The 16,822-nt window shown below is 41.6% G+C and overlaps 1 protein-coding gene across 1 annotated transcript in view; it reads left to right on the forward strand.

The window, feature by feature from the left end:
* Positions 1-16,822, forward strand: part of LOC146860199 (sodium/nucleoside cotransporter 2-like) — a 347,088-nt gene that overhangs the window by 116,134 nt on the left and 214,132 nt on the right. Inside the window, exons 4-5 of the mRNA XM_085644040.1 lie at positions 7,439-7,530; positions 8,896-9,085. Coding sequence (XP_085500166.1) covers positions 7,439-7,530; positions 8,896-9,085 — 282 coding nt within the window. The remainder of the gene's footprint in view (positions 1-7,438; positions 7,531-8,895; positions 9,086-16,822) is intronic.

The raw sequence follows: 16,822 nt of genomic DNA on the forward strand, positions 1-16,822 counted from the left end.
AGGACCCTGCAGTATCAGGGCTCCGACACCACCATATATCCTGATTTCTCTATGACAATGAAGGACGCTGGGCAAACGTGCATTGAGACCAAAATGTTTCTGTGGTCAAAAGGCATAAGATATAGTATGCAGTACCCAGCCAAGAAGCATGTTAAGACTGGTGGAAAGCCAAGGATCTTGATGGACCAAACAGCCATATTGAAATCTGCAAAAAAGTGTCCAGGGATGGGAGCCAAGATAACCCAACAGAACTCCGCTCCCAATAATAGAGATGAACTGAGAGATCAAAATGCAACAGGTGACGTGGAATGATATCTCAGGCCTCCAGGACAAGGTATGGAGACTGGACAGTATGCAACACCTATGTTGGCCTGGTAAAGAGGATGAGCACACTTATTGAGCTCTGTCTCTGACTTCACTTGCTGGGCAAAACACTTTGAACACACATAGGTACAACTTCCCCAGGGGCAAAGCAGCATTCTTTACCCACATGTTTGTATCACAACAAGTTGTTGGCTTTACTTTCAATGTAAGTTAGTTATCTAGACTATGTTCACTGATAAGTGTGGTTAGCAATGTGAGCGTGGCACTGGAAGTTGGGAATCTCAATGTAGGGAGGAGTGAGTAAGGATCTCAGATGGCATTGGAGTCTGAAGTGTGTTATGCACTTGTTGTTGGCAATGGTCACCTTTTATTGGTAGCTCAACATGTTGTTCCACACATTAGCACATGGCCATTAAAACAGGCACCAGGATCACTGAGACCCCATCAAAGTGACACAAATAATGTTACAAGACCACATGCATACATGCCGGTAAACTTTATCATGGAACATTACAGATTTAAATAACCCTAAAAAAAAAATCAGATCGGTACAAGCTTACATGGCAAGAGATAACCAATGTCTTAGCATTTCTTCAGGATACCTCCAGAGTGGCGATCTCCAATAAGTGGGGGGTTAATGTGCTATTTTGAGTCATACAGCACCTACACCGGAGATGGCCATCCTAAAATTATTATTATTATTATTATTATTATTTAATTATGCCAACACCAGCATACATGATAAGAAAGGAATTCCACATGAAGGAAAGGGTGCAGTACCACAGACTGTCACTAGATGTCCCTGGAACACCTAGTAACAGCCTGTGGTACTGCACCCTTTCCTTAAGACATATTATAGGAATGTCATTACCATGAGGCTTTAGAAACGAGAGCAAGCATTTTAATCTTTTGTAACCTTTACAATAAAAAAATAGGTGAAAGTTTTGAATTTTGAAGTGGAATTTCTGTTCTTACCACAAAGGCTACAAAAACCTAAAAAAAATGCACAGAAATGCTCACGCATGTTCTTTAAGCCTCGTGGTAATAAGGATTTACGGAAAGGGTGCAGTACCACAGGCTGTTACTCGGTGTCCCTGCGGCACCGAGTAACAGCCTGTGTTACTGCACCCATTCCTTAAGACACATTATAGGAATGCCATTAGTATGAGGATTAAGAAACGAGCGCAAGCATTTTATTCTTTTGGAGCCTTTGTGAGAAAATAAACAAATTCCACTAATAAAGGAAAAAATGTTCATGCTCGTTCCTTCAGCCAAATAGTAATGGAATTCTTATATTATGTCTTAAGGAAAGGGTGCAGTACCACAGGCTGTTACTACGAACACCTAGTAACAGCCTGTGGTACTGCACCCTTTCCTTAAGACATTTACATTCTCTCACGCAGATGGAGTGGGCTATGCTAATGAAGCCAATGAACAAGATTGCGCTACATGAGGAAACAGTGGCTGCAGGGGCTGGGCGATAGAGCACCGGCAGAGGCTTCTCTAAGGTGAAACTGCCCTGGAAGGAAGCAGCACTAGTTACACAGGACTGGCACAAGTAGCCGAGGATGATGCACCACTGGAACAAGGCTGCACTCTGTCTGCAGTGAATAAAAAACTGTGGCTCCGGCAAGGAGAAATATAAAAGCGGACTAAGCTTATAAGCATGGCGGCCTGTGAACCAGGTGTCATGACGATAAGTAAAGTAGTTCCAAAGCAGTGTAACTACGCTGTAGTTGGTCGGTGCTGCCTGCCATGCAACTGAAGTGATGTCTCGGAAGCCCGAGCCTATAGGGAGCTGGGAATGCAGAGCAACACAGGAATGACCCAATGGCAAACAACAGGAAGCAGCAGGTGGAATTATACTCCGTATACCCATTACACCAGGTCTGACTTTGCGTTTCCAATCCAGTTAACAAAGTACCACTGGCTATACTCAGAGCCACTTACATTGTGCAGCACTTGTGTAACAAAATATATTGCAGGCTTGCTACAATAATCTAAGCCAAATACTAAATGATTCGACAATTTATAATAAAAAGAAAAGAAAATTATTATGAAAATTATGTGGCATGGTAAGCAATTGCAGGCAATTTAGGCATTTATTTTGTGGTCAAGAGAGTCCTATTCAAACTGTTATATAATATAATAATAAATAATGATTTTATATTGCTTAGAAACAAAGGAATATAATAGTAATAACAATGTGCTTTCTTCCTCCCAGATTAAAATAGTTTGTTTTAAACATGTACAGAATTGCACTCAGATTAAAAGAAGACTGCAGATATACACGTAATAAAAGGTGCACCGCTTTTATTTTTGTCATCCTAGAGGTGAGATCTTTTAAATAATTTTCAGGTTTTCTTTATAGTCACATTACAGGAACTGTGGAAATACTTCTTCCATTGAAAAAATCCACGAAGAGCAGTATTAAATAATGTATATATAACATCCCTTTGTCAGGCAGATATAAAACTTCAAACTTAAAAAGAGATGCAACATATTTACTGGTTTCTTCTGAATTCTTCCATTGCAGAGCCTGTGTGCAGTCTGGTACTGCCATGCTGACTGGGCAAGTGCACCCACTTGCCAGTCTCTAAACCTTCCCTTTTCTTCATATCAGACACCCCTATGGTGGTCCCAAGGGCAGGGTGCATTGTAAGTATAAGGTAGGACATGCCCTGGTGTGTGTGGCACGTCCTAATAGTGAATTACAGCCATTTTCGTTTTAAACTATTGCAAGGCTACCTATTCCCCATAGGCCAGAATGGGCAGTCTGATTATTACATCTTATAATCCTAACTGACTCAGGGAACTAGAAAGACATTCAAGTTTAGTATGCCTGAACTCAGAATGATAAAATGCATATTTTAGTGAAGTTGGTTATAACATTCTGTGTTTGAAAATTCCACTTTTAGAAAGTAGGTATTTTCTTCCATCCAAGCCTGCCTCTGCTAGGTTGTGTATTCCTTGTCTGGAGTTTAAGGACAGGGGCTGGGGGATTCCAGGAGACAGGGTGAGTCAGCACAGGGCTGAATAGAAAGATCTGCATGTCGATTGGTGGGAGGAGTTGCACCTGGGACCTGAATAGGGCTGTGCCTTCCCTTCACAATGCTGGCTCCACCTCCTGTGGTGCGTCTGATGTCCCTGCCCTACACTGTGAAAGGAAAGAAGGAGTCATGTCAACAAAGTGCTCCAGGACTGACCTGAACTGGTTTGGACTAGGCAAAGACCTCTCTGCCTTCAGAGAACAAAGAGAAACTGAGTATAAATATTGGGACCCAAACCCAAGAACTTTAGATCACTTTTGGGAAACAAGAAGAAACCTTTGCTGAGGAGAGGAACCAGAGAGACTGAGGAGAGACTATGCCTAAGCTTGAGGGATTGGCCTGCAGTGGTTGCCTGACTGCCAAAGAGAGGAGAAAGGAACTTTGTGTGTACTTAATTCAACTTGTGAAGGATCTCCAAGGGCTTGAGAAAGAGCTTGCCTCCTGCTGAAGTCTCAGGGACAACAGACTTCAACCACCAGCTCCCCAAGAGTTCTTTGGAAGTGCCTGCAGTTGTGTTGGGCTCTCTGAGGGACTGCGTGTAGCAAGGAGCTGGAAGGCGCGACTCACGAAGAACAAGTGTGTCTCCTCCGCAGCCGCTGTAGTCGCATCACTGAACAAGGGTGTCGCCGCAGTAGCTGTCGCATCGCATCGCAGAAGCGTCTCGCAACATCGCAGAAGCGTGTCGCCGCAGCAGCCGCTGTCGTTGCATCACGGAAGAAGGGTGTCGTCGCTGTAGCTGTCGCATCGCATCGCAGAAGCGTCTCACAACACTGAAGAAGCGTGTCGCCGCCGCAGCCACTGTCGTTGCATCACTGAACAATGGTGTTGCCGCTGCAGCTGTCGCATCGCATCGCATCGCCAAAGCATCTCGCATCACCGGAGAAGTGTGTCGCAGGGCCTGTCGCAGCTCTGCAGAATCGTTGAGTCGCCGCATGGCTGTCGGGTGTGCGCGCATCGTGTCACATCAAGAAGACGCCATCTTTGTCGCATTGTACCGGATCTTCATGGCATCACGGCGTTGAGGGCCGCATCGCCACAGAAACACAGCAAGAAACTGACGTATCACCGTTCCTGCCTGTAAGGAACCGACGCATGACCTTCCCTGCAACACTTTTGTTGTATAGCGTTACGCATCCAAAGGTACATTGAACTCAAAGTGTCGCATTTTAACATCTTAAGAGAACTAAGCTAATTCTACCATTTTAAGTACAGTATTGTGGATTTTTGTCGTTTGTGGTCTTGTGTTAAGTCTATATAAAGAATACTTATTTTTAATATACATCTTGTGTGGTGTCCATCTGTATTGTTGTCACTGGGTTACTGTATGTGTTCACAAATGCTTCACACACTGCCTCTGAGATAAGCCTGTCTGCTCGTGCCAAGCTACCAAGGGGGTGAGCAGGGATTATTTTGGGAGTGTACCCCTTACCTTGAATAGACGCATAGGCCCCTATTTGGTCTTTGGATGCCAATCTCGTGCAGTCTCCTAAACAGTATGGGTTGTTAGTCAGTGTCAAATGCTGTAGAGAGGCCCAAGAGAATGAGGGGTGCCGTGTCCCCTCTGTCAGTGATCATGTGGATGATGCCTGTGATGCTGCCGAGTGGAGCAAAACATTAGTATGAAGAAGGAAACACTTTTTGAATTAAATATGCAGGGGCAGATTTACAAGCCCCTTCTGTCACTTTTATGCTGCCGTTGCGTTACTTTTGTGACGCAACAGCGGCATAACAAAAGCTGCAAATTTACAACGTGACGCATCTAGGGAGATGCATCCCGTTGTAAAGCCCTGGGTTACTTTAGACCTGCGTCAGGTATAATGTATGCAGGGTAGGCGTTCCCACGCAGGAAAGCCTTGTAAAAGTGACTCAGTGAAATCTACAAGATTTCACTGTGCGACTTTTAGGACGCCACAGCATCAAAACCTTATGCCTGCGTGAAGCAGGCATAAGGAGTGACGAAGTGTAATGGGAATAGGCCGCAACACGAATTGCTGGAGCTGCGTTGTGCTTGCGACACAACTCAAGCAAAGCGTGACTTTTCCGCCAACAGATGCGTCAGAATTTCTGACTCATCTGTCAATCCTTGCGCCATATTGCACCGTTTTGTAAATACGGCAAATCTATGGTGGGCCAAGGGGTTTTAACGCAGGTGCAGAGAAACTGACGCATCTACAGATGTGTCAGTTTGCCCCCACAGTGCTTTTGTTCTGCTGCAGACAAAAGCCAAAAGCTTACTCTCCAGGCTACTGTGGAATATAAATATGTTATGTTTACGGATGCATGTGTAAGAGTGTATATGTAAGTGAATGTAAGTTATAAATATACATGTAATATGGTCCAATAGTGCCATTTGCTGGTTCTAGTGACATCATAAACCATGAGGCCAATGGCCAAGTGTTTTTTAAATGTCACTATACCTCCAATATGGAAACAGAGGACAATTTTACGTCTTACCATTATGTATTGTTCTATATAGGTTGTTTATTTTAAGGCAGTTTGCTTAAAAAAGCGTTTTTCTTCTAAGTGCAGGTAACAATGAACATTGATTGGAATTGGACTTTTTTGGTTTTGTTTTATCTTTCAGAAACAAATGTTAGATAATACAATGAGCAATGGTATTGGGCTGTGAATTTAGTGGATTAGGTGGCTTCAGTGTATTCCAACTAATTATGGTTGTATTTTATTTGCTATATAATGTGTGGAATAATTTCCATAAATTGCAAAAATGTTACTTGTATCTGAAATGGATGAAAATAATACTGCCAGAGAATGTGCTATAGAATTTGTATTTTTTGCCACATAAATTAGATAATCTTGACGCACAATTTCATCATGCACGCTGCCTAATGCTAGTAGCTATGAAAATGGTAAAGCTCTTCAGAGTGGTTTCCGGCTATCATTACGATAACGGAAGCCGTATGTCACAGAGAATTGTAATATGTTTTGCGAATACCACTGTATTCTGAGCAGTTAAAGTAGCCAAACATGATAAATAGATAGATAGATAGACAGACAGACAGACAGACAGACGGGCGAACAGACAGACAAATGGCGTTTCTCTTGATGGACCAGGAGCAGTGTTAATCCCAAAAGGATTTTTGTTTTCCACAGCTGAGCCTGGTGAACAAATGAATGCATTCAATAAAATGCGAAGCACATTAGGCTCCTCAAAAAGGGCTGAGAATATTTTAGAATCACAACATGAAGGATCATTAAGAGTTAGTGGTTTACAGAACGCACAAATCAGGTTAGCAGTAAATTATAATCAGAATGCACATGCTTCGATTAATAGGCAATCAATTAAATCAAGTCTTACAAACCAGAGGATGAAACAGCATGGGGTGCCCAAAAGTGATAGAGCACTCTAAGATCTCCTACTCTGCTCTATTCGCTCCTAAACTGCGCTAAATACACACAAATTCTAACATTTTACACACATACACACAGTTTTTATAAACTTCCATTTGGGTAAAGCAAAGTTATATATTTACATACTCAATAGGTTTTCAAAGATTTTACAATAAATGTTTCTGCCGGTGTCCTTCAAACTTACAATAACAAAATAGATACTTGGACTAATCTGCACCCTGCAGGTGTATCTCAAATGTGCGATTCATTAAAACAACATTCCCAGATAATCACTAAGGAAAGAAAACATTTCTTTACACGAGAAAGAGGAAAAAGAGCATCATATTACAAAATTACAACTCCAGGTTGCCTAGAAATAAAATGCTCAAGTGTCACAATACAAGATGACAGACAAAATTAGACACTTTGAAAGTCAGGCCTACTTTAGTTATTTCCAATCTAACCAAGAATAAACATCATTTCTCTCTACAAATAGAATTAGAGTGTTGTTTAAACATTTTTAATATATAAATACCTTCACCACTGGTGTTGTGGTGGATGTATATTTGCTTACGTGTGTACCTGTTTGGGATTAGTCACCGCTTGATAATCCTTGCTGAGTTCCCAAATTAGCTAGATGCTGCTTTCTTGTTCGCAGGATTGTAATCCTCATGAGTATCAAATCGAATTATGTTTCTTTTACCTCTTTATTTCAGTCAGGCTGCTGTACCCTACGACAAAGCTTCAGCGTACTATGAAGCCCATTCCCAAGTTTTCAAGCATATCTTCCTTGGTGTACTTTGTGCAGGTAACAGAACTTTTTCAGTAAATGCCTTTGGTTTTGTTTTTGATATAGGTTGACCCCTGTCTACAGATGCACCCAAAGGGTCTGTCACTGGTCGTAGGGTGAGGTCTTTTTCCATGACCTGGGCCCAAGTCATCTTGTTCAGAGGCCACCAGGCACTGCCTTTGGTCCTGTCCAGGGGGCTCTGGACCGAAGGCAAGGCATTCCACCACATCCTACGTCCAGTCCCCTACCCTCTGACTTCGAAGATTTGGCCGGAAGAGCCATCTAGTACAAGAAGCCACTCTACTGATATCAGATTGGGTCATTATAGGCCATGGGCCACCTAATACGGTTTAGACAGGGTTTCCCAGCAATCTCCTGTCTTCTCCTCTCTTTCCCTTTGCCATAGTAAATACATCTCTCTACTCCACTGCTGCTGTAGTCTCATAATGTGCCCATTGTGAAAGGGATTCATTTCTGGCTATTTGTGAAGAGCTTCAGATATCAAAGCATTAAAGTAAATATCATTGGCTGTAGGGCTAAATAGGCAGGGCACTGGAATAATATGAAGCGAAGGGTTAAATTATGCGGTAGGGTTGGGTAAATTGTGCTGTAACAAAAGGCAAATTATAGGGCGTAATTTGGCACATTTTATGAAAGTATTGCCTCATTTTTTTGTCATTTTTACACTTGTCAAAACTGTTTGGGCAGTGGTTGCACCTTATTAGTATTAGTTTAACACTCAAATACAGCAAAAAGCAACAGAAAGGTGGCCAGTCAAGCTTTGCAAAGGGCCTTCCACTGCGCGGCAACACATGTCGCTGTGCGTTTCTAGTAACTCTTTCACCGTTTGAGCTAGAAACATCTTTTTTTGCATTATGTGGCAAATGTGTCCAATCTCTAACTATGAAAAAAACCACAGCCGCTTAATCGCATGATTCCACTAATTATTAGTGGTGCGGGTTACATTTAGAAATATATGTTCTGTAAGTATGAACATAGGGGCTCGTCATGTCAATGGCACTCTTTGCTAGGAATATCATGTGTCTCAAATCAGAATCCTATCCACCTCCCCTTTATCTCAACTCCACGCAGTTTTCCTTCCACTTAGTAGTCTAGAGCAAATACGGTTGCCGGTGTTACTCATTGACGAAGAGCAAGCTATTAAAAAGTCACAAGTTGTAATAAAATATAAATGTATGTGCTGGGATGTGCTAGTGTGAAGGCACTATGAGGTGGGTAGAAGTGGTATTTCAAAATAAAGGATTTTAGGGAAATATTTTTTGGATAAAGGACCTGCTTCTTTTGGTCAGTAATAGAGTCCTAGTCAAGCAAGCTGGATCAAAGCATCTTCACACATTTTACTGCTTCTTACCTCTGTTCCAGGTTACCTTGCCTACTTCATCGCTGCCTGTGTACTGAGCTTTCAACGAGCACTTGCCCTGGTTGTCATCACCTGTGTAGTTGTCTTCTTTGTCTGCTATGATCTGGTGAAAAAATTTCTTGGGAAGAAGATAATAAAGTTCCTGAGCCCTGTTGGAAGATGGTTTCAGAAGAACCGAAGATGGTTGAAGTGGTACGTGTCGAAAACGCTCATACTCGGAAATCCTACTGATTTCTGTCACCTAAAACTTTGAAGCAACACAATTTGGGGTTCAAGTAGTACAGCAAAAGATGTATTTTCTACCATAGTTTGGGGGTGGACAAATGCTTTTCAAGAAAAACATAAGGTGGAGTTAAATGTTTTTCTTTTTAGCTAAAACTAGTATTGGAAGCCCAATCTGGAGTGGGCCACATCTGTGGTTTAGGGTGTAGAGTATATGTGGCCATCTGATTAATTATCAAAAAACCTCAAAAGCATACCTATTCCCTGCACATGGATATGGCTGTATTTAAATAAATCATAGACTCCATGAAGGACTCAAACTCAGCAGGCTTGGTGTCACACTCAAAAATTATTAAGAAGTATTTACAAGTCAGCTTTACAGAAGAACCGAGTACAATACAGGTAAAACTAGCGAATTTGGGAAAAATAAAGCACTAATGCATTCAGACAGGCCCCTGTGGCCTAGTCTCGTACATAAAGGATTGTTACAGATGTTTCTTTCTCTTATCATTAATGGTTCTAAGTGCTATATAAATGTTACAATACAGTCATTGGCTCGGGTTCGTCCTCCCTCATTTGCCGTATATATGGCAAGAGTCATACAGCTGATCTAGTTTTGGTAGACAGCCAACAATGAGGTAGCATAGAAACTTGTGAGTTACTGTGAGGTGCAGCCCCCATGAGTCCTCCAAGGGTGCACTTGAAATGAGCTTTGCATAGAGTCCCTGACTAAGGAATAGCCATCATATTGACTTGACTATGAATCAAGGTAGGGGGCAGGAACCACCCCTCAACAGAGTAGAAGGTTCCCACCAGGCACCTTCCCTCACCCACTGGGGTTGGTAGCCCCCTAGCAATGGTGACCTACAGCATGCCACCAACTAGCTACCTAACAATGATCATGAGGTTCTAGTTTCCCCAATCTCTTTCCATCTTCTAAATAAAGTATCTTACAGACGGGCTAACGGGATACGGAAGGCCCTGACAAATATGATGGCTATTGACTGCAGCCTTTGGGTCCCCAATGGTATTAACCCATCCTACCCACCAGCAGGTGGCGCTGTCATTTATATGGTCTTCCTGGAAATAGAGAATCTCTCTCTCCAGTCGCTCATATTGAAGTGGCAAGGCCAATGACATAGAGATCTGCTCTGCAGCCTGCACACACTCTTGGGAAAACAGTCCTGAAGTCACACGACACATACTTGCCGCAATGCACGCTGTAACAACCAGCGAACGCCGGGCATTATTGCAGAGATCCCACCTTAATCCTCAAAGTTAAGTAGGGCTGAAGCTTTGGTTACACCATTTTGAATAACGTTATAGAAAATTGCCTTGTATATGCTCTCATCATATTAAAATCACATAATATATTTCGGAACTCTATAACAATGCAGGATATGTTGAATAAGCTGTGATACCATAGCGAACGACATCTTAATACATATGTGCCTGGTGAGGTTAAAGAAAATGTTCTCACATAATCTCTGATTTTAATTTAAAGAGATACAAATTATTCAGACCACTCCATGCGCAATGATTGAAGAACATTACAGACTATCACTAATTGTTTGCCAGGATAATTGATGACCATGATATATATGTTCTTAGAGATAATAGAATAATGTAACTGGAAACCCTGCGCTTCGGCTAATAGGAGCACTCTGTCCCCCAGTCTCATCAAACATTTACGGTACATAATTTTCCAACTGTTTATATTCTGGTACAAAACCTTTCCCCTGCCAGGACAGCAATCAGAGGATGAAAAAGAAAAAAGCTCCAAGTTAGCTTTATTTATTCAGGATCATGCATGATCCCTTTTCCTAGTTTGCCTGGGTTTCGTATAAAGATAGTAATGGAGAAGAGAATGTGATGTGTTGTCCAAAATATATTGACAGAGGGGGAATTTGTTGGTTGTAGATGGGATGTTTCTATGATACTGAAATATTACAAAGTCCTTGCCTTAGCACCTTTCTATGGCAATACAGATACCCTTATTATTGATTTGATGTGCATAAACCTTTCTACCTTGGTGTTTCCTTAGGGCCAGCGTGGAGAGATCATTCTAAATCAAATTTCTTGTTTTGTCAAGTAGTCATTGAGTTATTTTCTCTGGCCGGGAGAAAAACTTTCAAGCAAAATTCCATAGAATGGCATGAGCTTCTCAAATTCGGAAATCACAAATTCAGGTGCGACGGGTGTGGCGGTGAGGCAAACATGGGCATTATGAGAAATTATTCATAACCAACCTTATCTAAGAGTTGGCATTTTCCCACTATAGTTTGTTTCATTCATACTTACCTGTACCTTAGAAACACGATTGTATAACTTTAAACTGAGGCCCTCTTAAACTACCAAAAAACACATAAGAAGTTACAAAAGTTTGCTATGAGGCCAGAAACGCCACAATTATCCATTACTGCAATTGTTTGTCCTATGTATGAATGTAAAGCCAGTTATTGCAGAGTTTGAGGAATACATTAAGGAAAGGGTAATTTTCTTTGACGATTGTATTGGGTGAAATTACCTAACGAGAATATCAATTAGTATTAAAAGTCTGTATATTTGAATCGCTCATACTGAGAGAATGAAAAGTGAGATTGGAATTAATTTGCACAACACTGTGTTGTAACTATTTTTGGGCTGTAAAAAAAATAAAAGTGATGTGGTCGAATGTGTATCCTTGGAATATCAATATATTATTCAAAATGAAGTCCTAGAAGATAATTCGGGAAAAATACATTTTGATATTTGTGACATACAGAAAGAAAGCCATGAGGAATATATATCTTTCCCGAAGAATAAATAATATAATTCTGAGGACACCGTGCAATTAGCAGAAAAACTTTACTATTTACTTGTATGTTGGCTAAGTAGTAGAGATTCTACACTGATTGTCTTGGAGCCATGCAAATCGCAGAAAAACTTCAATATTTACACATTCACTGGCTAAATATAATGAAGAGATTCTGAACTGTTTTGCTAGGGCAGCAGGTCAACTAGCATAAAAATGTCATCATTTATGCAGATGCCGGCTACATACTAGAGAGTCCACACTGTTTGGTCGGCACCCGTGCAAACTTCACTACTTCACTACTTACTTGGCCACTAGCTAAACAGTAAAGATTCTGAATTATTCAGTTGGTGGACATGAAAATAGCACAAAACCTTCACTATTTTCCCAGCCACTGATTAAATAGTAGAGATTCTGCACTGTTCGACTGGCAGCTGCACAAACAGCAGGGGAATGTAAATATTTACCCGGCTGTGGACTAAATAGTAGAGATTTTGCACTGTCCGACAGGCAGCCGTACAAATAGCAGAAAAACATCACTATTTACCCATCCGCTGGCTAAACAGTAGAGATTCTGCACTGTGTGGTAGGCGGCCACGTAATTAGCAGAAAAACTTCACTCTTTACCTGGCTGCTCTCTAAATAGTAGAGATTATATACTGTTTTGCCTGTAGGTTTTGGAAAAGTCCCCCCCCTTCCAAGGCTGTCAACATCCTGTCCTAAGGCGACCCTTTCCCTTTGGCAAATTAGTTACCACCCCAACTCAGGGGTCATTAGCTCATCAATGGTTTACAACAGCAATTGCAGTCATGAACTATCAATAACTTCCTTTCCGAAATTTAAAAGGGGAGAGGGGAAACCCTTTCTTGAACCCTCCTATCTGCAGTTCAGAAACAATCCCAAAATTCCATTTACTAGTCTAAAGGAATTTTCAACTCAGTTTTAGTTTAGTACTTTTTTGAGCACAGAATGCCACTCCATTACACTGTGTGCCAAGACATACCAACTTTAGAGTATCTTTATGGAACTGTCCTGTGCTCCACAATGCTCCTACTCCTTTACATTTACTTGCAGACGTGCTAATGATAAAGATGATTTTAACCTTTTCAAGAATAGTTAAAGCATTTTACTTTTCTAAAGATATATACTCGCTCGTACTCAAAAAGCTATGGGAATGTACTAGTATCAGATATAGGATGACCAAAGGCTCCATGTTATGAGAACACCACTTTTTCTGAAGCAAATCAATGCATGCTGGAATTAATAATCCTGGTTAAGTTCAATTAAACAAAACAGACTTTTCACTTGAAAACAATGATTTGTAATAGCAGAATCCAGAAATGGAAATGTTTCCCAGTAACATAGAGCCATCTAATATTTAGGGTGATTTCATCAACAAAGAAACAATTGCATAGGGCCCCCTATAAAATGACCAACAGAGTATAATTGAAAGGCTTCCTTCCAATCTGATGACATAAGAAAGAATAACTATGGGCTTGATTTAGAGTTTCCAGGACTGAGTTACCTCTGTTAGGATGGCAGAGGGCATTACCTCCAACATCTTAAGGGGCCTCTGCCCTCCAAATTTAGAGTTGTTCACTGGCCCTGTGGACAGCTCTCAGGAACTGCTGTCATGGAAATTCCTGTCTATGCACAAAACATTTGAAGGCAGTACTGTCAGACATGATGGCTGGCTAGCAAACCTTTAAAAAAATGTTTGGTTTTTAAAAACAAACTCGCAAATCAGGAGTTTGGTTTTGGAAAAAAAAAACTAACAGTTCTACATGCTGGGAGTTTTCTCCCAGGGTAATGGTGTCATTATTTGTTTCCTGTCCCTTACAGGAAGCCTTTTTTTCTAAATAGGGAAGATGGTATAAAATCCTTCCTTCAACAGCATCTACTTTGTTGGGCCATCAGAGAAAGTATTCTGTCAAGAGGCCACAAACACGGAAATGAGACCATAATTATTTAAACTGAATGTCATTGGAATATGAATGCATTTTCCCATTAAATCAGAGAAAGACATATAGGCATCAAAGAAGAAAAGAAACTCACAGAGATTTTTATTCAGTGACTTTATCACAAATATTGTAAGAAATAAGACACTGAATAAATATAGACATTTTGTTACCTCCCTTCTTGTGACCTAGTGATTGAGCATTTCACAGTTCTATTGTAATACTAATTTTTCAGACAGGGGATGTGGATCCAATGTTGAGGTTTCAGAACTGATTTGGGGTGTCTCTTTTTCAAATATTTTCTGGTTGTCGCTCAGACACAGCCTTTGTGCTATGTGATGGCTCTCATAGCAGTAGCAATAGTGCTGGCTCCAAGCAGAAGTATCCAAAGCAAGGACACAATAAAGCATGAGATCTCCACACGTGGCTTTCATCGACCTTTCTGAGTAGCCATTAGGCACAGACAAAAGAGAAACCCTACTTAGAAACTCTGACACCTTTAAAAAGAGAATCCTATGGCCTACTACTTTCTTCTACCATCTACCTGATGTCGTCACTCAGGAAGGACTAATGAGCAGCCCTTTTATTAGGAAGGAACTTCGCACAATTTTTGGGGTAACCTTTTCTCCTTTCTCCCTCACTTCAGTTCTGGGTCTCCACCCATTATTCACAAGAATGCTTTTAATACACTCCGACTGTATAGGGTAGCTGCATCTACTCTTTATAATGTCATGCAAAATCCATCCCACTGCTCCATGCACTGGTCATACAAGGAATCTTAATACTGCACATTTAGGGGGAAGCTCCCAATGGCTTGCGCTGCCCGTGCATCAAGCAAAGCAATGCAATTCTAAACAAATGTAAATTACTATTCCTTGTGTAGCTCTGCATCGCTTAGTAAATCGAGAGTAATACAAGGGAGCTCAAATTGCTACCTTGTGTTACCCTGTGTTGCGAACTGATTCATGGGTGGAGCATGGACATTATCATACATTCACCCATAGATTTTGACGTAATCCCAGATTTACTAACATGAGTACACCTGGGATTACATGAAAATGGTATGACTTCCTAATTGAGGCGTAAAGAGAAGAAATATCTGTATTGTTTCGTGTTACTTCCTCTTTCTATGTGTGCTGCATTCTGCAGCACACATAGAAAGAAGAAAATCCACCAAAGGATTGTTTTTGTGCACTAATATGGCATTTTCTCCACAAAACCAACCCTACTCATAATGCAGGCACCCTTGAACTATGGGGCAAGGGTGGTTGTGTTGGTGGTAGGCAGCACACAGGATGACAGTGCAGGGAGAGAGCAGAAATACATCATATCATAGTAGATATGGCACATTTATACAGTATCACTGTCATGCAACACAGCACAGTGAGTTGTCTTGCTGCCTTGCGCAACTTCTTAGTAAATCTGTCCCTTGCTACACACTCATCTCACATACACACACATGGAATGTCAGTGAAAAGATCTCAGGGTCACACAGAATCCTTCTTTGGGTCATCTGAGACGATCTATCGGGAGCCTCTATCACCCCCTCTTCTGCTGAACAAAACCTTCTCATTATATTGAGCTTCCCTTTCCTGATTGCCATATCCCTCTGACCCCTTTGTTAGCTATTAACAGTTTTTCCTGATTTTAGCCATCTTAGTTTCTCAAATCCTTTCACCCATCCTCCTTTAAACTTCTCTACAAAGTTTCAGTCCATATGTCATCAGATCCACCCTCAGACTACTGTGCCAACAACAGACCAAGGGGGATATTCTCAAGAACGTGTGATAACCATCGCAAAATTAGCTTAAAGCAACTCTTCACATCGCAGTCTATTGCGGGAAAACAATGCCGTGTTAACGTGGTATTCTCAAAACGGCGGCACCATGCGATAGTCCCTCGATAACACGTCAAATGACCACGTTAAAATCAACGCGCCGCCGCAAAACTGCGAAACACCAACAATGGTGCGATGAGGCCAATCGCGATACACAAATCACGATAACCAGCGACAGGCCTGCAATTCCCACGCGTCATGGGGGAAAATGCACCATGAAAGCAGAGTAAAAAACCAGTGAGATGACAATGTACGAGCACAACCCCACATCTGTGACGTACAACAAATGACCATTGTTCTGCACCAAATAGGCATCTCCTCACAGTCACAACATACATTGACATACAGTCTGCATGTAAACTGCACCAATGCTGAAACATGCATGGAACACACTGTGAAACTGCATCTCCCCTTCACATTGCAGAGGGACAAGCCACCCCTCCTGCACACAGACGTGTCATGATCATGATCAATCAATTATGAAAGCGTGGAAGAATGGAGGGGTAGTGACTCCCACTTACGTACATGTTGCCCATGTTTTGGGACTTGAGTCACAGGGGCATCCCTGCATCATGGAGGTACATGTTTGACCCCAAAAGGAGCCTTGTTGTCACCGGAAGGTCACAAATGTCAGCCAAAATGGAATGATTTGGGACATATGTGAAACGCTGAAGAGTGGGATTCCCTACTAACTGTGACACACAGAACTGGCACTTTGAATACTTGCCACCCTAAACAGCTTCTCTGCACAGAGGTGACACACCCACCACCCATGAACACATCATAAAAATGTTAACCCCACATGTCGCACACACACCTGTCTGAGTGATGTGCCTGTACAGATGAGTGACATGCACTCAGGGAATGTGCTTTTGAAATGCATTTATTTTCACATGCTGTGCCTGTGCTCATTCTGTACTGTCTTGTGATTGGTAAGGACTGCCACAACGTGACATGCTCATGTGCAGAAATTGTCAATGATGATGTTCCTATGAGCTATTCCTGCTGCAGCTGCAGTGGGGTGTGGTCTACCTGCCTCATCTTCATCATCATCGTCCGGTGCATCTGGCACTTGTATCCATGGGGCATTGCCGTGTACACATATGTTGTGCAACACA

The sequence above is a fragment of the Triturus cristatus genome, chromosome 3_1 (genome assembly GCF_964204655.1).
Source record: "Triturus cristatus chromosome 3_1, aTriCri1.1, whole genome shotgun sequence".
Taxonomy (NCBI): Eukaryota; Metazoa; Chordata; class Amphibia; order Caudata; family Salamandridae; genus Triturus; species Triturus cristatus.